This window comes from Scyliorhinus torazame, chromosome 14 (genome assembly GCF_047496885.1).
Source record: "Scyliorhinus torazame isolate Kashiwa2021f chromosome 14, sScyTor2.1, whole genome shotgun sequence".
Classification (NCBI taxonomy): domain Eukaryota; kingdom Metazoa; phylum Chordata; class Chondrichthyes; order Carcharhiniformes; family Scyliorhinidae; genus Scyliorhinus; species Scyliorhinus torazame.
This window is the reverse complement of record NC_092720.1, coordinates 34,414,012-34,438,310: the sequence shown is the minus strand read 5'-3', so window position 1 is coordinate 34,438,310 and position 24,299 is coordinate 34,414,012. Positions and strand designations below refer to the sequence as shown.

The 24,299-nt window shown below is 47.3% G+C and overlaps 1 protein-coding gene across 3 annotated transcripts in view; it reads left to right on the top strand.

Moving 5' to 3' along the window:
* trpc1 (transient receptor potential cation channel, subfamily C, member 1) overlaps positions 1–24,299 on the top strand; it is a 118,641-nt gene that overhangs the window by 89,416 nt on the left and 4,926 nt on the right. For 2 of the 3 annotated variants that reach the window (XM_072473899.1, XM_072473901.1), the window contains 4 exons: positions 12,513–12,688; positions 13,710–13,769; positions 13,911–14,112; positions 19,850–20,044. In XM_072473899.1, the coding sequence (XP_072330000.1) occupies positions 12,513–12,688; positions 13,710–13,769; positions 13,911–14,112; positions 19,850–20,044 (633 nt within the window). The remainder of the gene's footprint in view (positions 1–12,512; positions 12,689–13,709; positions 13,770–13,910; positions 14,113–19,849; positions 20,045–24,299) is intronic. The other variant, XM_072473900.1, reaches the window with a different exon arrangement.

Sequence of the window (24,299 nt, the reverse complement as noted above, 5' to 3'; positions counted from 1 at the left end):
TCTCTTGTTACCTTCCTCAACGGTAGGTCTTCTATTTCTCTACTCTGCTCCCCTGGATGCACCACAAACAGCTCACTCTTCCCCATGTTCAATTTATACCCTGAAAAATCCCCAAACTCCCCAAGTATCCGCATTATTTCTGGCATCCCCTCCGCCGGATCCGCCACATATAGTAGCAGATCATCCGCATATAAAGATACCCGGTGTTCTTCTCCTCCCCTAAGTATTCCCCTCCATCTCTTGGAACCTCTCAGCGCTATCGCCAGGGGCTCAATCGCCAGTGCAAACAGTAATGGGGACAGAGGACATTCCTGCCTTGTCCCTCTATGGAGCCGAAAATATGCCGATCCCCGTCCATTCGTGACCACACTCGCCACTGGGGCCCTATACAACAGCTGCACCCATCTAACATACCCCTCTCCAAAACCAAATCTCCTCAACACCTCCCACAGATAATCCCATTCCACTCTATCAAATGCTTTCTCGGCATCCATCGCCACTACTATCTCCGTTTCACTCTCTGGTGGGGCCATCATCATTACCCCTAACAGCCTCCGTATATTCGTGTTCAGCTGTCTCCCCTTCACAAACCCAGTTTGGTCCTCGTGAACCACCCCCGGGACACATTCCTCTATTCTCATTGCCATTACCTTGGCCAGGACCTTGGCATCCACATTTAGGAGGGAAATTGGTCTGTAGGACCCGCATTGTAGCGGATCCTTTTCCTTCTTTAAGAGAAGCGATATCGTTGCTTCAGACATAGTCGGGGGCAGTTGTCCCCTTTCCTTTGCCTCGTTAAAGGTCCTCGTCAGTACCGGGGCGAGCAAGTCCAAATATTTTCTGTAAAATTCAACTGGGAATCCGTCCGGTCCCGGGGCCTTTCCCGTCTGCATGTTCCTAATTCCTTTCACCACTTCTTCTACCGTGATCTGTGCTCCCAGTCCCACCCTTTCCTGCTCTTCCACCTTGGGAATTTCCAGCCGATCCAAAAAATCCATCATTCTCTCCCTCCCATCCGGGGGTTGAGCTTCATACAATATTTTATAAAATGTCTTGTACACTTCATTCACTCTCTCCGCCCCCCGCTCCATCTCTCCTTCCTCATCCCTCACTCCCCCTATTTCCCTCGCTGCTCCCCTTTTCCTCAATTGGTGTGCCAGCAATCTGCTCGCCTTCTCCCCATATTCATACTGTACACCCTGCGCCTTCCTCCATTGTGCCTCTGCAGTGCCTGTAGTCAGCAAGTCAAATTCCACATGCAGCCTTTGCCTTTCCCTGTACAGTCCCTCCTCCGGTGCTTCCGCATATTGTCTGTCCACCCTCAAAAGTTCTTGCAGCAACCGCTCCCGTTCCTTACTCTCCTGCTTCCCTTTATGTGCCCTTATTGATATCAGCTCCCCCCTAACCACCGCCTTCAACGCCTCCCAGACCACTCCCACCTGAACCTCCCCATTGTCATTGAGTTCCAAGTACTTTTCAATACATCCCCTCACCCTTAGGCACACCCCCTCATCCGCCATTAGTCCCATGTCCATTCTCCAGGGTGGGCGCCCTCCTGTTTCCTCCCCTATCTCCAAGTCTACCCAGTGTGGGGCATGATCCGAAATGGCTATAGCCGTATATTCCGTTCCCCTCACCTTCGGGATCAATGCCCTACCCAACACAAAAAAGTCTATGCGCGAATAGACTTTATGGACATAGGAGAAAAACGAGAACTCCTTACTCCTAGGTCTACTGAATCTCCACGGGTCCACACCTCCCATCTGCTCCATAAAATCCTTAAGCACCTTGGCTGCTGCCGGCCTCCTACCAGTCCTGGACTTCGACCTATCCAGCCTTGGTTCCAACACCGTGTTAAAGTCTCCCCCCATTATCAGCTTTCCCGTCTCTAGGTCCGGGATGCGTCCTAGCATTCGCCTCATAAAGTTGGCATCATCCCAGTTCGGGGCATACACGTTTACCAAAACCACCATCTCTCCCTGTAATTTGCCACTCACCATCACGTATCTGCCCCCGTTATCCACCACTATAGTCTTTGCCTCGAACATTACCCGCTTCCCCACTAATATAGCCACCCCCCTGTTTTTCGCATCCAGCCCCGAATGGAACACCTGCCCCACCCATCCTTTGCGCAGCCTAACCTGGTCTATCAGTTTCAGGTGCGTTTCCTGTAACATAACCACATCTGCTTTAAGTTTCTTAAGGTGTGCGAGTACTCGTGCCCTCTTTATCGGCCCGTTGAGCCCTCTCACGTTCCACGTGATCAGCCGAGTTGGGGGGCTTCCCACCCCCCCCCCCCCCCCCTTGCCGGTTAGCCATCATCTTTTTCCAGCTTCTCACCCAGTTCCCACGCAGCTGTATCTCCCCCAGGCGGTGCCCCCCCGCCCATCCTCTCCCGTACCCACTCCCCCCTTTCCCCAGCAGCAGCAACCCAGTAATTCCCCCCTCCCACCCCCCCCCCGCTAGACCCCCCGCTAGCGTAATTACTCCCCCCATGTTGCTCCCAGAAGTCAGCAAACTCTGGCTGACCTCGGCTTCCCCCCGTGACCACGGCTCGCACCGTGCGACGCCCCCTCCTTCCTGCTTCTCTATTCCCGCCATAATTATCATAGCACGGGAACCAAGCCCGCGCCTCTCCCTCGGCCCCGCCTCCCATGGCCAACGCCCCATCTCCTCTCCCTCCCCACCTCCCCCCATCACCACCTGTGGGAGAAAGAAAAGTTACCATACCAGGATTAGAACATAAAACCCCTCTTCGCCCCCCCCATTCGCCCCACCACTTTGTCCAAACGTTCTTTTTCATAATCCACTCATTCCAGTTTTTCTTCTACAATAAAAGTCCAGGCTTCATCCGCCGTCTCAAAGTAGTGGTGCCTCCCTTGATATGTGACCCACAGTCTTGCCGGTTGCAGCATTCCAAATTTTATCTTCCTTTTGTGAAGTACCGCCTTGGCCCGATTAAAGCTCGCCCTCCTTCTCGCCACCTCCGCACTCCAGTCTTGATAAACGCGGATCACCGCGTTCTCCCATTTACTGCACCGAGTTTTCTTCGCCCATCTAAGGACCATTTCTCTATCCTTAAAACGGAGGAATCTCACCACTATGGCTCTGGGAGTTTCTCCTGCTCTCGATCCTCGCACCATAACTCGGTACGCTCCCTCCAACTCCAACGGACCCGTCGGGGCCTCCGCTCCCATTAACGAGTGCAGCATCGTGCTCACATATGCCCCGACGTCCGCCCCCTCCACACCTTCAGGAAGGCCAAGAATCCTCAGGTTGTTCCTCCTTGCGTTGTTTTCCAGTGCCTCCAACCTCTCCACACATCGTTTCTGGTGTGCCTCCTGTATCTCCGACTTCACCACCAGGCCCTGTATATCGTTCTCATTCTCGGCTGCTTTCGCCTTCACGACCCGAAGCTCCTGCTCCTGGGTCTTTTGTTCCTCTTTCAGCCCTTCGATCGCCTGTAGTATCGGGGCCAACAACTCTTTCTTCATTTCCTTTTTTATCTCCTCCACGCAGCATTTCAAGAACTCTTGTTGTTCAGGGCCCCATATGAAACTGCCACCTTCCGACGCCATCTTGGTTTTTGCTTGCCTTCCTTGCCGTTGTTCCAAAGGATCCGCTGCAATCCGGCCACTTTCCTCTCCTTTTTCCATCCGTGTCCAGGGGGAATTCCCTTCTGGTTTACCGCAAGGTGTTTTTAGCCGTTAAAATTGCCGTTGGGGCTCCTATCAAGAGCCCAAAAGTCCGTTCCACCGGGAGCTGCCGAAACGTGCGACTTAGCTGGTCATCGCCGCACCCGGAAGCCCCAAGAAGGACAATTTGAACGTGGGGACTTAACGTTATAGTCTCCAGGGGCTTCCCGCCTTTCGGGTCGGACACCGTACCTGGTTACAGGTGATTGGACTTTGTTCCAATCGCTTGGTTTGATTTCTCCAATACTGGGGCGGTTCCCTGATCGATGGACGGTCTTGAGGTGTTCGTTAATCTCTTTTGTGTTGGCTCCTGCTGGCGCTGGGGAGTCTGGCTTAGCTTTGTTTGTCCCAAATGTTGCGATTGTTCCCGGGGATTGCTTATTAGTATGTAGATGGCTGCTACATTATTATGCAGATGGCTGCTTGTATCGATGCTGTCTGGGCTTTTGCAGAGTATAATACACAGTAAACTTACACCTGCTGGTTTCTGCCTGTGTTGGCTGAATTTCCCTGCAGCCTTTGCTGTTCTCCATTTTACATCGGGAGTTGGCCAACCCAGGTGGCTACACTACAGTGCAGAAAGAGGTCATTTAGCCCATCAAGTCTGCACCAACCCCCCCAAAGAGCACCCATTGAGGCCCACTCCCTATCCCCGCAACCCTACCTAATCTGCAGGTCTTTGGATACTAAGAGGCAATTTAGCATGGCCAATCCACCTAACCTGCACATCTTATCCGAGAACTGCTCAGCATTAGTAATGCTGTGCTGGTCGCTCACATAATAATTTTTATTCGTGTCACAAGTAGGCTTACTGCAATGAAGTTACTGTGAAAATTCCCTAGTCGTCACACGACGGCGCATGTTCGGGTACACAGCATGTATTTTGAGACTTGTGGGAGGAAACCGGAAACCCACGCAGACACAGGGAGACTGTGCAGACTCCGCACAGACAATGACCCAAGCCAGAAATTGAACCCGGGTCCCTGACGCTTTGAAGCAACAGTGCTAACCACTGTGCTACCATGCCACACAAGGAAACGCAGCTACAAAGGTCTGATTGACTCTCCCGTGCCAGTAACTTGTTCACCCTGACCACAAACATCAAGAAATCAAATGCAGGCCCACAGTGACAGACAATCTATCCCTTGCTACAAAATTTGATACACGCATGGGGAAAACAGATACCACCATTCAATTGTGCGGGAAATTACATCAATGACAAGAAATGACATTCCTTAGGACCAAGATGCTGGTTGAGGAGGGCTGTATTCTCAGCACCTTGTTGTATGGCTGTGAAACATGGACAACTTACTGCTCTCGAGAATGGAAACTTTCATCTTCACCGACTTTACAGGACATTCTGGGTATCTCATGGAAGGGCAACATCACAAATGCAACAGTCCTCGCAAAGGCAAAGTTCCCATCAAACAGAAGCAATTTTGCTGGCCTGGGCATGTTCACAAGATGGATGACAGTTGCATACCTAATGATTTTCTATATAGTGAGGTAGCCAGAACTATAGGATGCCGATAGCATCGCTTCAAGCATAGATTTAGATTTTTTTTTAGATTTTCTTTTACAGTGCAGAAGGAGGCCATTCGACCCATCGAGTCTGCACCGACGCTTGGAAAGAGCAGCCTACTTAAGCCCACGCCTCCACCGTATCCCCATAACCCCACCTAACCTTTTTTGGACACTAAGGGCAATTTATCATGACCAATCCACCTAACCTGCACATCTTTGGACTGTGGGAGGAAACCGGAGCACCCGGAGGAAACCCACGCAGACACGGGGAGAACGTGCAGACTCCGCACAGACAGTGACCTAAGCCAGGAATCTAACCTGGGACTCTGGAGCTGTGAAGCAACTGAGCTAACCACTGTGCTGCCTGAGGGCCTCCATGACACACAAGCATGTTTGCAAGTGTGTCATGAAGGCCCTGAACTTTTTTTCTCTCACATGGGAGACACGAGCTGATGGCAGAGGGAAATGACAACATCCCCTGTGGGCTAGCATGCGTCACCATGATGATCATTGGCTACAATGCCTTGGGCATCAGGCGCCGGCACTGAAAACAACAACCCACAGTGACACCAGGAAACCACTTCACATGCAGAATTTGTGGCTGAATCGTTTTGCATGGATTGGTCTCTTTAGCCATTAGCGTGCATCATCTGACATTATCCCATCCCCAGTGGATTTTATTTGCTGCATATCTATCACCTAACATAGAAAAAGGCTGCCAATGATAATGCCTTTTCGTGATGAACAAATGGAAGAACCAACATTAAATCTATGATGGACAATATGGGGCCAGACAGACCAAATGTGTGAATCAAAACAGAAAATCAGAATCCCCACAGTGCAGGAAGAAGCCATTCGGTCCATTGTGTCTGCACTGACCCTCAGAAAGAGCACCCTACCTCGACCCACTCCCCTGCCCCATCCCCGTAACCCCACCTAACTGTTGGACACTAAGGGGCAATTGATCATGGCCAATCCACCTAACCTGCACATCTTTGGACTGTGGGAGGAAACCTGAGCACCCGGAAGAAACCCACGCAGACACGGGACGAACATGTAAACTCCACACAGACATTCACCCAAGGTTAGAATCGAAACCCTGGAGCTGTGAGACAGCAGTGCTAACCCCTTTGTTACCATGCCACCGTGCCACATCCACTGAGAACCTGCAGGGGAAGAGCAGGCAAGTTACAAGTGCCAAGAGTCTGATAGAAATAGTGAAATTGGAGACAGACCATGTGGCGCAGTGCAGCAGGTCAGGCATTTGACATCTTATATTGCCGCAATCACACATCTCCCTTTTCAATTTATAAAAATACTGTGCTCTCGGCATTGTAAGTTATTATTCATCTTCAGTGACTCCAATATTTAATAATTTAATTTTGCAAGAAGAGAGAAGAAGATATGGAACATCCCTATAGGTCTATTAAGATTCCAGCAATGTTGTGCATTTATCACTCACAGACTAAAATCACTGGGAGTACAGTCTATAATGAAACTGAAGCACCAAACTCACTTGACCACGGAATACTTGCTGCTTTTAGAATTCTAAAAATACGCAGGCACCAGATAAATACTGGTTGTGTTCCAGTTGGACTGGGCAAAGAAATATTCACAGATTTGTATAATTTCAGGCAACTTCTTTCGCAGTAAAAACATCCGTTTTGCGATATTATTAATTAAATGGTGACTGCTATTAAGGGGCTTTTTAAAAAACTGCAACACTGTCAAGAGTGTACCAACAGCCAAGAGAGCACCGTAAAACGATTGCCACGTAGATTCGCGCTTCACCATTGACTCAATTTAAAGTGTCACCTGGGATTGAGTTCAGCCAAACCAGATCATCAAGATTGGTAATTAATAGTGAATGAGGGGGTTTTGATAGTTGTTTTTGAAAAGCAAAACACATTTACATCAGTGCCTCTCTCCTCCATGTATTGCTTTTACACACACTATCTGACTGATGATTTAAAATGTTCTCAAATGCGGATTGATTTGAAAAAATTAGGCCCAAATGCTGTGTTGAATTTCTGAATGTTTGATCCTCAACCAATTCTACTCGTTGACTAAGCTTTTGATTCTTAATTCCAATAAGTTATTGTCACCTAGATATAGCAGTGTGACGCAGCTTCGTGACTTGATAATCTCACTTGGAGAAGAGCCTTTTTTAATCTTATAATGTGATGAATAACAGTCGACATTTGTTTTTGGATGATATAGTTTGAGGGAGGAATGTTGTCCAGGACACTGCAAGAAATCCCCTAACTTTTTCAAACAATGCCAAGGAATCTTTAACATCCAATGAACAATTGAACAATTGTTTAACTTTTCTTTCAAAAGGTGGTATCTCCAACAATGCACTGCTCTCTGAAAACAACAGTGGAATCGGCTATAAGTTACGTTTCAAGTCGTAATGTGGGGTTTGCACACTTATTTTCTTTCTAATCTCAGCTTTACTGTCAATGGAAGCAAAGAGCTGCACCTGAAACAGGAAAGGAAGATCATGGCCTGCTCCTCTGCATCCCCTCCATCCCGTGGTTTGAATGGTATTGGCAATGCATGGGAACAGGCTGATTGTCCACCCTTTATGGACAGAGAATGGAGCACAATATTGTACAAGTTAAGAGAAAGAAGAAAGCATTATGGTGTTCAGTTTGTTTAATTACATTTTCCCCCTCATTCTCTGCTCCTTCACTTTCTCTCCGCTGGCTACTTTCTATTGTCAGGGAGATAGCCCAGAGCTCTGCTCATTTATTTCCCACTGAGAGGTTCACAAGGCTGGCACTCTGATTGTCGAAGTTCTGGTCTCCCTTTGACACCTGTCTGCAATGACATGGGATTGAACATTCCTGTGGGTTGAATGGTGTGAATTCACTTAATATCACTGCTTGGTATAGAGTTATTATTCAAACACGCGAAGCACTACTGTGCTATCTGGTCTTATGCAGATATTAGATGCTTAATAATAGCTTGAAATGGCATTGTTACAGGGAATCTGGGGCAAATTTAATGCCCCCAGCCCAGAGCTGGAGGGGCGATGTGACCACGCAAGGCAGTGTGGCGTGGAGATCCCATCATATTCCAGCATCCCTCCGATTAAATCCGGGATGGGAAGGTTTGAGGATATCCTTCTCACCTGCAGGCCAATTTAGGCCATTAAGTGGAATCACCATCTGTGGCTTGGCGGGGGGGGGGGTCTTGAAAGAGGGAAATGAGGACCTTGCAGGGAGCCACCCTGCTGCCTTTTCTGTCAAACCGCTGTCTTTTTGTTGACCATCCAACCTCACTCCCTTCACTAGCGTCCCCGGACACCCACTTACCGTCTCCAGAAGAACCATCAGCGATCCTCTGAGGGGGCTCCAGTGCAATACCATCAATGGCCAGTGGTGCTGCCAGTGCTGGAGAGCTGCTGGCCTGCGCTGGCAGCTCTCGGAGGCAGGATACCCACCTCAGATAAGGCAGTGCAGCAATTAAATGATTCCAGGTGAGCCGGGAGGCCTGGTGGCAAGGTCCCTGCTACCAATTCGGTACTTTTTTTTGTCAGGGCACACAGAGATCAGATCAGCAGGGATGCCACCAGAATCTGTTATTAAAATTTAATTAAAGGTATAAATTCTTGGTGGATTTCTACAACATTGATGTCTTTAAGGACCTTCGGTGAGTATATGGGAAATGTGGTTGGGATCTGTCTTGAAACCACAGGCAGTTTGTTACCTTTTGAAGTAATTATTTTTCTTTGCCGACCACTTGCGAACGGGTACGATTGTCTACCTAAGAAAGTTGGTGTTACTGGTTCTATAGGTCCTTGCGTGGCTGATGAGCCCGATCCTAGAGTGGCATCAACATGACGGGTGTTTCTGGGAGGTGGGATTGGTCCTTGGCCTCCAGATCACAGGTATTCCTTTCTCAGGCTCCTTTTCCAGGCCTCCTCGCCGTCGGGTGTCCTTGAAGAATTGTGTCCCTTCAGTCAGGATGTTCCTCCAAGTAGGTATCTTCTGAGCAAGGGTCTCCCAGGTGTTGATGTCTATGCTGCATTTCTTGATGGAAGCCTTCAGTCTCTTACTTTGTCTTCCTCTTGTTTGAAAGCCTTCCTTGAGCTGGGTAAATGAGAACTCGGACATCCTAAGCACTGGCCGGCCCACCGGACTTGGTTTCAGATGATCATTGCTTTGATCCTGCAACTCTTGGCTCCTTCAAGGATGTTGATGTTAGTACGTCAGTCCTTCAGCTGATGCAGAGAATCCGTCTCAGGCAGTGTAGATGGTACCTTTCCAGGGCTTTGAGATGGCGATTGTATGTAGCCCACTCTTCTGAGCCGTATAGAAGAGTTGGGAGGATGACTGCCTTGTACAGGAGGACCTTGGTGTCAGCTCGGATGTCGCAGCCGTCAAAGACTCTTGTCCTTAGGCATCCGAAGGGAGCTTTCGCGGATTGGATAGGATGTTGGATCTCCACATCGATGTCAACCTTAGATGAGAGGTGGTTCCCCAGGTATGGGAAATGTTCCACATTTGGTAGGGTTTCTTCGTTGATCTTGATGGAGGGAGAGACTGGATCTTGCCCTGGGGCGGGCTGGTAAAGGACTTGAGTCTTCTTGAGGTTGAGGCTGTGATTGATTCTTCGGTATGATTCCGCGAAGATGTCAAGCACCGCTTGGAGATTCTCTTCTGAGAGAGTGGCGATGGTTGTGTCATCCGAATACTGGAGTTCCACCAGCGATGTCAGTGTCATTTTCTTCTTGGATTTCATCAGATTGAGGTTGGAGGATTTTGATGAATTTCTGTAGACAGCCGGCCTTTGACAGTGTCTTCCCGATTGACTGAGTCAAAAGCCTTGGTCAGATCAGTGAAGGCCAGGTAGAGGGGTTGACGTTGCTCCTGGCATCTCTCTTGAAGTTGCTGAGCAATGAAAATAATGTCCGCTGTTCCACGATTTGGTCGTAAGCCACACTGGCCTTCCGGAAGGGTTTCTTCACAGACTGGGGGAAGGTGGCTAGCGAGGATTTGGGCGATGATCCTCCTGCCGCTGGAGAGTAGGGAGAGTCCTCAGTAGTTCCCAACGTCTGCTTTATCTCCTCGCTTGAAGATGGTGGCAATGACGGCATCCCTGAGGTTGGCAGGAATTTATTTTCTGCCCCAGATTTTCAGGAACAGTAATTACAGACATGCTAAAAAGTAAAATAAAATTAATGGAAACATTGGGCCTCCATCAGATCAATGTCAATACCCCCTACATGGTTTTTAGAGTTATGTTGGTTTTCGCAATTGTGTAGGATCTTTAGAATAATGTACAGATTTGTGTTTGTCCTGCCTGGCTGATTTGATGATTTGTAAGCTCTGTCTCAGCAGCATTTTAAATATAAAGTGCAGTGCTGTGTCTGTGTGGTCACACTGGATGCAAATAGCAACCCTGTCAGTCTAGAGCTAAAATAAATCTGTAAGCAAATAATAAAACCATCTGTTTTTCAAAACCTTAGATCGTAAACCAGTTTTCGTTTCCTAGAAAAAGGACAGAAAGATGAAAAAGCCTCACTGCCGAACAAGTTTTATTTCTAGTCTGTTTTCACTCTTTGCCATGTACTCAGAATCATAGAATTGTTACGGTGCAGAAGGAGGCCATGGCCCATCATGTCTGCTCTCCAAACGAGCGTCATGGTTTAGAGCCATTCCCCTGCCATTCCCTGTTCGCCTGCACATTGTTTCCATTCAAGCAATAATCGAATGCCCTTTTGGAATGCCTCTATTGAAGCTGCCTCCAGGCAGTGCATTCCAGACCCGAACCATTTGTTGTGTGAAAAGGTTTTTTTTCACATCACGTTTGCTTCTTTTGCAAATCACTTTAAATCTGTGCCCTCTCGTTCCTGAGCCTTTCCCTTTCCCTATCTTCTATGTCCAGCCCCTTCATGATTTTGAACACCTCGATCAAATTTTCCACAGCCGCCTTCTCTCCAAGGAGAACAGTCCCAAGTTCTCCAACCTGTCCTCGGGAGGAATATTAGTTCTCGGAATGGAAAACGTTTTCATTCCTGCCCACATCCTCCTAATAGACAAATTGAGTTCATGTATTTCTAATGTATCAATCCAATAGGTCATCCATTTTTGTAATGCCGAGCTTCATTTCTCAAAGACCATACCAGTTCAGTTCTGTAACTCATTGGAGTAGGATCATTTTCCCCACAAGATCTCCAAAATCCTTGAATTTCAGATTTTGATTCATATACTGTTTATAGTATGCAATTAGTAATTAGCACTGTTGCTTCACAGCGCCAGGGTCCCAGGTTCAATTCCCGGCTTGGGTCACTGTCTGTGTGGAGACTGCACATTCTCCGTGTCTGCGTGGGTTTCCTCCAAGGCTCCGGTTTCCTCCCACTAGTCCCGAAAGACGTGCTCTTAGGTAATTTGGACATTCTGAATTCTCCCTCTGTGTACCTGAACTGGCACCGGAGTGTGGCGAGTAGGGGCTTATCACAGTAACTTCATTGCAGTGTTAATGTAAGCCTACTTGTGACAATAAAAGATTATTATTATTAGGACCCATAAATGTTGCTGATCCTATCACGCTAGTTTCTTGGACTGAAAATAATCAATTTTAAAGTGGGTATGTCACACTTTCTCACTTTGGTAGCTAGTGTATCAATATAGAGACCGTATACATTAAAAGCTGGAGAAAACTTGGATAATTACTAACCAGGAGCTGGTTTAACACAGTGGGCTAAACAGCTGGCTTGTAAGGCCGAACAAGACCAGCTGCGGGTCCAATTCCCGTACCAGCCTCCCCGAACAGGTGCCGGAATGTGGCGACTAGGGGCTTTTCACAGTAACTTCATTGAAGCCTACTTGTGACAATAAGCGATTATTATCCTGAAATTTCTCCCATTTATCTATTTTGATCAATTTTTGGATTAATTGTCAGGGTATTTTTATTTTTGGCACCCAGTGTCGGCACTGAGCAATTCCAAATCATGTTCACTTGGCTTCTTTGTCAATAAGTGCTTTTGCTCATCTCAGAAGACCAAGATCTTACCATACATACCGGTGTGATTTTCTTTCCATGTTCCATCTGTCGGTGAGCATTAAATCTTGGAATCGTTCACGCTTTGGTCTTGTGCCTATGAACAACTGAGCTGAGACTTCAGAGTCGCCTTTCTCAAGCTTTCTTTTTAATAGATCTTTCTTTTCATTAGGCTGTAGCATTTTAATCACTGCCCAATAATCATTATCCTCTTAACAAGAATACTGCCAGGTTTTCTTTATCCAGAGCGGCTAATAATCTATCACCAATATTTTTGATCAGATTTCCATGGGACAGATGCTACAAGACTTTGGGAAGTTCTTGGGAATGTTTCTGCTTGTCCTGATCTCTTTCACCATTGGCCTTACTCAACTGTATGATAAGGAGTTTTCGACAGTGGAAGGCAAGGACTGTTCGGGAATCTTCTGTGAACAACAGAGCAATGGCACCTTCCATTCGTAAGTTGACGTGTGATTTATTGGCAAATGTTTAGTTTAACGCTTCATTTATTTTGTGCAACACTTCAAAACGGCATGTTACAAAACAGTATTTTTTTTTTCAAACACCAATAATAACAAACAAGTTTTTATTTTGGTAATTGCACCTGAGGTTGCCCCTTCTCAACTGAGCTTCTAGCTCCTCATTGTGAAGATGGGCCCCATGGCAGAAATTCTAGACCCAAGCAAGATTTCAATTATTGCAGTTAGCATTGTTTAAAGGCTGTGATTTGTTTTCCTTTAATGTTTTGCCTCATTCTAATGCTTTTATCCTTTTATCAAATTGTACACAACAGCCTGAGTGCCAGTCTCATGTTGCACTCTAGTTGTGTGTATCTTTCATATTTAATTCTCTGTGGCCTCGCAACCAGAGGTTTCCAGGGCTTTTGTTTCCTGCATCTCTTGTGATGTCAACTGTTTCTTTCTGAAACAATCCAGCCTTCACTGAGGCGTGTGTGCAGGCAGGAGAGGCCAGGTGCAGGTGGTTGAGAAGAGAGGAAGGTGAGGAGAGAGTAATGGGAAGAAATCAAATGTGAATTATAAATGCCGGAATCTCCGGCATCAGATGATGTTCTAGTTATTATCCGTATGTCACACTGCCTTTAACTGAACATGTGGCATGATCGTTTTAGAACATGGGAAGGGACAGTACTTAAATAAAATGTTAAGCCTGGATGGTTTGGTGACATGGCCCATAAGAGCTGCAACTTCATGGTTAGCTGTGCAGTCTCTCCTACACTGAGTTACCAGTCTCCAAGGGTCACTGAAGACTTGCTGGAGGCTAACCACTTCCCCACAGAGAATGGAGCTCATAGCATAAGGAGTTATCTTTATGCTAGTAATCAGTTTCATGTGGCACAGACCTCCCTGCCAACTGTAGATACTGTATGCCATGAAAGAAAAGTATTGTACTTTGCTGGTTTTAGTGCTCTAACCATCATTTGACCATACCTTGTCCCTCTTCTCATCCCCCCTGTGTCAGTGCCCAGGGATATACTTCAAGTGCCAATTCAGGTAGAGCTGCCACATCTGATCTGCTAATGTAAGTCCTTTTGCATCTACCTGTATTAGAAATTCTGCAACAGGGTGTTCAATATCTGGGTAGATTTTGGTTGATTTTTTTTGTCTCCTATTCTTAGAGTTGGCAGGCCAGTAGTTAATTCATTGTCTCTTGTTCCTCCAGGTTTATTGGGACCTGCTATGCCCTATTCTGGTACATTTTCTCCCTGGCTCATGTGGCACTGTTTGTCACGAGGTTCAGTTACACTGACAATCTACAGTCTTTTGTTGGAGCATTAATCATTGGCACGTATAACGTGGTAGTCGTGATTGTCCTGACTAAGCTACTGGTAGCCATGCTGCACAAAAGCTTCCAGATGATAGCTGTAAGTCATTGGTGATTATTTAAAAATAATCCATGCAAGGTTATATTTTCATCATGGAATTTGCAACAGGCCATTCGCTCCAACAACTCTATGCTGATATTCAAGCTCCACACAAGCCTCCTCCCACATTTCTTTCCCTCACCATATCAGCATATCCTTCTGTTCCTTTCTCCCTCTTGTGCTTATCTTTCCCTTACATGGATCTGTGCTGTTCGCCTTAGATTTTCCATGTGGTCACAAGTCCACATTCTCACAACTCTGAGTAAAGACGTTCCTCTTGTCTAACTTGTTAGATTTATTAATGACTTTCTTCTGTTTATGGCCTCTAGTCATTCAGGTTTTGATGATAATATTCCAGTCTTTTGCTCGCTCGGACTAAATGTGGCCGGAAGAACGTAACCCTTAGAATCACTGTCATTTATGTACTATAACCATTTTACAAGGTTCCTTTTTAGCATTTTCTTAATTTAATAGTGTTATATAAGCACAAACATTTGGCTGCTATTAGCACCATAGCAGAAAACAGAAGTCCCTTTTACATTGTACACTTGAATGCATGCCAGTTTCTTAAGCTCAGGTCTGATCATAGGACATTTCTGTTCAAACGTAGGAACTAGTGAAATTTCAGAACTTGATCGTTGGTATATCTGTCTCTGGTTAATATATTTGATAATTAATAAGTTTCAATTGTGTGCTCATTCGTGCAGCTTTCTAATCTTCTGTACTGCATAGTTCAATGCTATGTCAATCCACAAAGCTAACATTGACTGCAGTATTTTCAGGATTATGGATGCCATTTTATTCCCAACATGGCGTCCATAGTACAGACGCACTCATCTGGGGCAAAATTCTCCGGAAACGGCGCGATGTCCGCCGATTGGCGCCCAAAACGACGCAAATCAGTCGGGCATCGCGCCGCCCCAAAGGTGCGGAATGCTCCGCATCTTTGGGGGCCGAGCCCCAACCTTAAGGGGCTAGGCCTGCGCCGGACGAATTTCCGCCCCGCCAGCTGGCGGAAAAGGCCTTTGGTGCCCCGCCAGCTGGCGCGGAAATGACATCTCCGGGCGGCACATGCGTGGGAGCGTCAGCGGCCGCTGATGGCATTCCCGCGCATGCGCAGTGGAGGGAGTCTCTTCCGCCTCCGCCTTGGTGGAGACCGTGGCGAAGGCGGAAGGGAAAGAGTGCCCCCATGGCACAGGCCCGCCCACGGATCGGTGGGCCCCGATCGTGGGCCAGGCCACCGTGGGGGCACCCCCCGGGGCCAGATCGCCCCGCGCCCCCACCCCCCACCCCCCCCAAGGACCCTGGAGCCCGCCCGCGCCGCCTTGTCCCGCCGGTAAGGTAGGTGGTTTAATCTATGCCGGCGGGACAGGCATTTTAGCGGCGGGACTTCGGCCCATCCGGGCCGGAGAATCGCGGGGGGGGGGGGGGCGCCAACCGGCGCAGCGCGATTCCTGTCCCCGCCGAATATCTGGTGGTGGGTCGGAGAATCTTGCCCCAGGTATGAGCCACACCAAATGCCCTTAGGGTAGAATGTGAGCACAGATACAGGGAGCATACACTGGAAGTGTACTGGGTAGGCAAATCATGATGGCAATTGGAGTTCAACACTTCAACTAACGCCCTTTCTTAACCACGCACAGCTTAACGGGCATTCAGCAGGGCAGCATGGTGGTGCAGCGGTTACCACTGCTGCCTCACGACGCTGAGGACCCAGGTTCGATCCGGCCCCGGGTCACTGTCCGTATAGAGTTTGCACATTCTCCCCATGTCTGTTTGGGTCACACCCCCACAACCCAAAGATGTGCAGGGTAAGTTAATTGGTCACGCTAAATTGCCCCTTAATTGTATACCCTAAATGTATTTTTTAAAACAGGCATTCAGCAGCGGAAAGGAACCAACCCCTCACACAGCATGCTCACATGAAGGTGACATGACCCCCCCCCACCACCACCACCACTGACACCCACAGGACCCCCTGAGAGACCTCCATCAGTGAACCCATCATATCCCCTCATCAGAGACACCATCAGAACCCCCCATCAGAGCAGAAGTGTTCATAAACATTGTGATTAGCATCAGACCAGGGTGCTTGAGATGTATTCAAGCGTGAAGGGAAAAATAAATCAACAATTCACCAAGCGCCTGTCTCTGGAGTAATAAAACTGACAATCACTGGCTAATGCAGTGTATTGTGTGAAAATGAATGGACGATTTGCATTTCAAAGGCTATTAAGGGATTTGAAGCCCTTTGAAGTGCCCTGGGCTTTTGAGGAAACCTCTGACGCATGAAACACTGTTTTAAACATTTTTGTCTGAGGCAGCAGATGTTAGGGAAGGGTATGAAAATGCAGTGTTTTTTCACTCTCCTGCCTGGACTGCTCTTCAGTTTTCAGGCAGGTATCTTTAATGGAGGCCTCTGAGGGGGAGGTGATGTAAGGCGGGAGGGTGGGGGGAGGGCTGGTGGTAGGATTTACATTGTGGGGAGAAGGAGGGCCTTCCGATGGACTTTGGAGAGCACCATAGTTATGCACTGACCCCCTTGACCTACCACTGGGTCAACCGCACCAGGACCACAATTGATAATAGTTGCACCAAATCCCACCAAGAGGATATGGGGGCATGGAGATTCTGGCTTTCAGCCTGTCAATTGGGTGAATTAATCGTGCAGCTCTCTGTTAGCGATGGCAGGGTGGCAGAGCATCAGAACAGCACCCATCCTGTTTTTTGGTTGCGCTCCATTCGGCAATCGTGACTCCACCCCAGTATGTGTCTTCCCTTCATCACCTCCTGCACCTATGCCTCCAGTGCAGCATCTGAGGACTTTATAGCGTCCACTCTCACTGATGTTGTACTATAATCATGCTCTTAATTGTAGATCAGCCACTCTACCCCAGCCACTTGCAGCACAAGCTGCAGCCAGAATGCATTTTCCCTTTAAGAGGTACTGACTGGCTTTATGTAGTGCTAGCCTTGAATGGACTTAGGCCTCCTGCTGAGATGTGCAGTCACTCAAATGCACTAAGTGTTGAACTGCACTCTACAATTGTTTAAATGAATAGACAGCACAAAGCTTGCAGGCCGCCCATATTGGAAGCAACAGACATAGATTAAAAAGGCAGTGCCATCTCTGCCCTATTTTGGGGGGTTATCTAACTTTACCCCAAACATGTTACAATGGTACGCAGTAAGTAATTTTATATTGGGGCATTATTTTATGGTTCCCCCGCCAGCAGGTTTGCAGGTTGGGATTGGTGGGGACTGGGATCGGGGGTTGCAGATGTAAAATTTCCCGGTGGCCTTCCTCCTACCATCACCAACCTGTCTGCAATTTGTACCTGTGGCAGGCGAGGCCTAGGGGGGCCTGCTCGTCCTCGTCCAATTGAAACGGCCTCTGCCTCAATTTTGAGGGTGACAGGAGGGGTTCAGGGTCAGGGGAAAAGCCTGGCAGGCCACCCTACTTTCCACATCGGTGCCCCCCTTGGGTGACTTGATCCCCGGCCTCTACATCAAGGCCCCTCACCCCTCTCCCTAATCCCTTAGGCCTCGCCTCCCTTCACCACTGTGACACCACCCCTGCACTTACCTGGTCCTGGACCCCTCAGGCGATCAAAACTGATGCAAGAGATTTTATGGACCAAGTGTTATCTACAAAACCATTTGAATTCTAGATACCCTTAATGGTAAAGAATGCGATCTGCAACAGACGAGAATGTACATTTCTCATTAAAATATTCACAATCAACTCCACATTATAAATAATTCAAATAGTTGTCAATGAATTTAAGACTCAAATCTATTGCCAGTTTCTTCATAAGTCACTCATAAGTTTAAAAAAAAAATGTGTAGAAAGAAAGAGCAGCATCTGTCAAAGTGACTCCAGTGGAGCTTGGTGAATCTTGGCTGTTATTGGCTCCATAGCCTAATTGTTCTCCCGGGGGTGGGGGAAAGTTCTCAGAGGAGAAAATGTTGTGGAATTTCTTCTGGAAATTAAGCAAAACCCTCCAGGATCTCGGCTGAAAGCTATAATCTACATTATTATCATTCAACTATGACCTAAAGCATTCCACAGATGAGTTGACAAAACCGGTACTAAATTGTTCCATTAACAATTTCATTGACTCTGTCTATGTTTGCTCAGTCTCCTCAGCCCCCTTCAGACCCTATAAATGCCACAGTTTGTTTATTACCCAGTGATGCATCAACAGCCACCCAGCGAACTATTTAAAACATGCTTACATGTTAAATATATTTAGGTGTTTGAATGCATCACTTTACTGATGTGAATTGTAGTGGGGTACAGATATTTTACCTGTAATGTCCCGCACGGACCTACGGAGTGGGAATTCTTGTCTTCCCTGCTAGGTCCGGATAACTCAATTACCCAGTGTATGTGAGACACCGACCAGGAAAGAACCCGGTAGGGTTCTACCGGGAAGGGTGTATATTCTGTTTCTCGTTGGGCCAACACACAGAGGTTGAGAAGGGGATAACATCAGTGGATTGGTCACCTGAGACCATGGGCGGGATGTAACTAAATGGGAACAAAGTCCCATAGTGAGCGCGATCAGCTGCATGTTTCCTGGCGCTTGCAGCACTGAGAAACACGCCATCGAGTGGCACCAGGTTAGATTGAGGGCCTCAGCGAGGAACACGACACTGAGGCCACACAAAGCTCTGTTTTCTGCTGTAAGGAGCTCCGCTCACCGGAACTCCTCAGTGTACCTTGAGATCGGGACAACATTTTTAAATGATATCCCGATCTCTGGAGCCCCCGACACAATCCCAATTCCCCACCCCCACCCCACCCCCACAAAACAGGACACCCCAGCCAGATCACCACCACTCAGGGAATGCCAGCTTGGCACTTTAGCAGTGCCAAACTGGTACCCTGGCAGTGCCCTTTCCAGTTGGCAGTGCCACCTGAGCACTTTTGCAGTGCCAGGTTGGCACCTATGTGGCATTAGCAGTGCCAGGCTGGCACCCTGCCCAAAGGGCATTACCTGGGACCTCCAGTCCCCTGGGAGAATCACACAAGTGCCATTCTGCCTGGTCCTCATTTGTGGAGACCAGCAATGAGTAGCACTCATCCAAGGTCTCTGAGGCAAAGGGTATAGATCCCAAGGCCTCAGGTGCCTTGGGAATATGCACATTAGAATGAGGCTAGCGTCTCGCTCTAATATGCAGATTTGTCAAAGAGTGATCCCGCCCACAACGTGTGGGATTCACATTGCAACGTCTCATGAGATTGTGTTAAGTCCCGCAAGGCATTGCGAGCCTGGTAAATCCTGCGAGCGGGGTCTCCCGGCTTCTGTTGGCCACGTTGCGCTGCGGTGCACTGCTTTTCGGCCGCAGTGTGGCTGTTCGATCGCGCGCTAAGTGTTCTCACAACTGACTGACCGCAAAAGTGGCATTGTCAGGTTTATGTTAACATGCAGGTTAATGTCTGTGGTTGGGTGGGAGGATGGGATTGTTGTTATTGATATGGGGATTGACATTGCATTCGTTGCTGATTATTGTTTATTGTTGGGTGTAAATTTGGGAGAAAATGTGAAAAAGGAGAATAAATTTTTAAAATTTTTAAAAAAGTGACATGGTCAGAAGCTCGACAGGAGGCACGCCCTCTTGGCTCTGACTTTATGCAGGCTTGATGGTCAGAATGAAATAAAATATTTTTACACCTGAATATTTTAAACAGCTGCATTTGGTGAAATGTTTTCTTTTTTTACTTTCCAAGAACCATGAGGACAAGGAGTGGAAGTTTGCCCGTGCAAAGCTGTGGCTGAGCTATTTTGATGACAAATGTACTTTACCCCCACCGTTTAACATCATCCCCTCCCCAAAAACTATTTGCTATCTCTTCACGAGTCTCAATAAGTGGATCTGCTCTCACACCAGTACGGGGAAGGTGAAACGCCAAAACAGCCTCAAAGTAAGAAATCTCCCATTCGGAGCTTGAATCATACAGTGCTCGACATCTGGGAAAATGATATTTGTAGAATCTTTAAGAAATGTGATCTGTACTTATACTTGCGCAATAATGTGATCTTCACCGCTGTGAAAAGCAAACATCTAGAAGTAGAAACACATTTGTAATGTTAGCCTTATCCTGTCCTATATTTAAATAATACCAAAAACTGTAATTCACTTACCAATACCCTATACAGCGTCCAGTTGTGGTAAGCTGTCAGTTTCCTTGGACCTTATGCAGTGTGTGTCTCAGTGCCAGATTCTCTGTGTGTGTTGCGTGCTGGATAAAAATCAAAAAATTTGTACAGTGCAGAAGGAGGCTATTTGGCCCATCGATTCTGTACCGACCCTCTGAAAGCACACCCTACCTAGGCCCACTCCCCTGCCCTATCCCTGTAACTCCACCTAACCTGCACATCTTTGGAGACTAATGGGCATTTTGGCATGGCCAATCCACCTAACTTTTACATCTTTGGACTGTGGGAGGAAACCGGAGTACCCAGAGGAAACCCACGCAGACACGGCAGAACATGCAAACTCCAATAACCCAAGGCCAGAATTGCACCTGGATCACTGGTGCTGTGAGGCAGCAGTGCTAACTACTGTGCCACGGTGCCAACACAGAATTGCAGATTTCACTTCACTCAAGGCTAATGTCTATCTCATTGATGTGTACATGCCCAACAGAAGCTAAGTAAAAAGCCATGGTCAAGTAAGACAAGACTTGCATTTATATATAGAATTTTATGTCCTAAATGTCCCCGTGCCACATGCCAGTGAGGCTAGAAATGGAAAGATAATACAGCTAAACAGCTGGTGTAGGAGGGAGGGTTTCAGATATCTGGACCATTGGAATCTCTTCGAGGGCAGGTGGGACCTGTACAAAAAGGACTGGTTGCATCTAAATGGAGGGTCATAAATATCCTGGCCGCGAGGTTTGCTAGTGTCACACGGGAGGGTTTAAACTAGTGTGGCAGGGGGTGGCAACCAGAGCAATAGGTCAGAAAGTGAAATAACTGAGGGGGAACTAGAGAATCGGGCCAGTGAGACTCTGAGGAAGAGCAGACAGGGAGATGTTGCTGAACACAGCAAGACTGGTGGTCTGAAGTGCATTTGTTTCAATGCGAGAAGTATAACAGGTAAGGCAGATGAACTTAAGAGCTTGGGTTGGTACTTGGAACTATGATGTTGTTGCCATTACAGAGTCTTGGTTGAGGGAAGAACAGGATTGGCAGCTAAACGTTCCAGGATTTAGATGTTTCAGGCGGGATACAGGAGGATGTAAAAGGGGTGGGGGGGTTACACTACTAGTTAAGGAGAATGTCACAGCTGTACTGCGGGAGGACACTTCGGAGGGCTCATGGTGCGAGGCAATATGTGTAGAGCTCAGGAATAGGAAGGGTTTACTACAGTACTCCCAACAGCTAGCGGGAGATGGAATAGATATGCAGGCAGATTTTGGAAAGGTGTAAAAGCAACAGGGTTGTTGTGGTGGGTGATTTTAACTTCCCCTATATTGACTGGGACTCACTTAGTGCTAGGGGCTTGGATGGGGCAGAATGTTTAAGGAGCATCCAGGAGGGCTTCTTGAAACAATATGTAGACAGACCAAAGAAAAGGAAACGTTTGAAAAGGCTAGAAGGCTGGGAACAAACTTAAGCAAGGAATCAGAAGAGCTAAAAGGGGTCACGAAAAGTCATTGGCAAACAGGATTAAGGAAAATCCCAAGGCTTTTTATACGTATATAAACAGCAAGAGGATAGCCAAGGAAAGGGTTGGCCCACTCAAGGACAGGGGAGGGAATGTATGCGTGGAGCCAGAGGAAATGGGCGAGGGACTAAATGAGTACTTTGCATCAGTATTTACCAAAGAGGACTTGTTGGATTTTGAGTCTGGTGAAGGGTGTGTAAATAGTCTGGGTCACATTGAGATCAAAAAGGAGGAGGTGTTTAGCATCTTGAAAAACATTAAGGTAGATAGGTTCCCAGGGCCTGATGGGATCTACCCCAGAATACTGAGGGGGCAAGGGAGGAAATTGCTGGGTCCTTGACAGAAATCTTTGTATCCTCACTGACTCCAGGTGAGGTCCCAGAGGACAGGAGAATAGCCAATGTTGTTCCTTTGTTTCAGAAGGGTAGCAAGGATAATCCAGGGAATTATAGGCCGGTGAGCCAGTGGGGAAATTATTGGAGAGGATTCTTCGAGACAGGATCTACTCCCATTTGGAAGCAAGTGAACATATTAGTGAGAGGCAGCATGGTTTTGTGAAGGGGAGGTTGTGTCTCACTAACTTGAGTTTTTCGAAGAAGTGACAAAGGTGATTGATGCAGGTAGGGCAGTGGATGTTGTCTACATGGACTTCAGTAAGGCCTTTGACAAGCTCCCTCATGGTAGAGTGGTACGGAAGGTGAAGTCATCGAGGTCAGAGGTGAGCGGGCAAGATGGATGCAGAACTGGCTCAGTCGTAGAGGACAGAGGGTAGCAGTGGAAGAGTGCTTTTATGAATGGAGAGCTGTGACTAGTAGTGTTCCGCAGGATCAGTGCTGGGACCTTTGCTGTTTTTAGTATATATAAATGATGTGGAGGAAAATGTAACTGCTCTGATTAGTATGTTTGCGGAACACACAAAGGTCGGTGGAATTGCAAATAGTGATGAGGACTGTCAGAGGATACAGCAGGATATAGATCGGTTGGAGACTTGGGCAGAGAGATGGCAGATGGAGTTTAATCTGGACAAATGTGAGGCAATGCATTTTGGAAGGATTAATACAGGTGGGAAATATACAGTAAATGGCAGAACCCTTAAGAGTATTGACAGGCAGAGGGATCTGGCTGTACATGTCCATAGGTCACTGAAAGTGGCAACGCAGGTGGAGAAGGTAGTCAAGAAGGTATACGGCATGTTGTCTTCATCGGCTGGGGCATTGAGTATAAAAATTGGCAAGTCATGCTGCAGCTGTATAGAACCTTAGTTAAGCCACACTTTGAATACAGTTTTCAATTCTGGTCGCCACATTACCAGAAGGATGTAGAGGCTTTGGGGAGAGTACAGATGAGGTTTACCAGGATGTTGCCTGGTACGGAGGGCATTAGCTATGAGGAGAGATTTGATAAACTCGGTTTGTTCTCACTGGAATGACAGAGATTGAGCTGTGACCTGATAGAAGTCTACAAAATTAAGGACAGAGTTGGATTGTCAGAAGCTTTTTCCCAGGGTGGAAGAGTCAATTACTAGGGGACATAGGTTTAGGTGTGAGGGGAAAAGTTTAGAGGAAATGTGTGAGGGAAGTTTTTTACACAAAGGGTAGTGGGTGTCTGGAACTCGCTGCCAGAGGAATTGGTGGAAGCAGGTATGATAGTGACATTCAAGGGGCATCTTGACAGATAAATGAATAGGATGGGAATCGAGGCACACGGATCCCGTAAGTGCAGAAGAATTTAGGTTGACGGGTAGCATGGTTGGTGCTGACTTGGAGGGCCGAAGGGCCTATTCCTGTGCTATACTTTTCTTTGTTCTTTGTTTTTTAACATCCCAAAGCAGATGTTAGCCAGTGAGTTACTTCTTGATGTCTCACCGGATGCAGCAATTTGTACAATAATAATAATAATCTTTATTAGTGATATAAATGAACAAATCAGTTTGTCAGTGATGTTGGTTGAGGGATGAATGTTGGCTGGCACCCCAGTGGAACTCAGATGATGGCAGGGAACTTGTATATCCCCTTAAAAAGGTAGAACGATCCTCGGTTTAATATCTGATTTGGATGGTGACAGCTCAGACAATTTGCCACTCCCTCAGTGCAACACTAAAGTGCAGCTTAGATAATGTTCTGAAGTTCTAAAGTGGGGCTTGTTCAACTTTTGGGTTCGGGTGCGAGCATTGTATCACTGAACCAAATTGGAATCGAGTACAAAGAAGTCAAAGATGGGGGTGGGGGGGTTTGCTGTGATCCTGGCGATGACACTGGGATTGTGCACCCTAGTGGGATCAGAGTGAAGGCACCACATTCATATGGGGCTGTTGGAAACTGTACCTCAATAGGTACAGTGAACACTGCCTGCCAGTCATAGAAGTATAGAAAATTGGAGCAGGAGGACATTTGGCCCTTTGAACCTGCTCCGCCATTCGTTATGATCATGGCTGATCGTCCAACACAATAGCCTGATCCCGCTTTCCCCCATATCCTTTGATCCCCTTAGCCCCAAGTGCTATATCT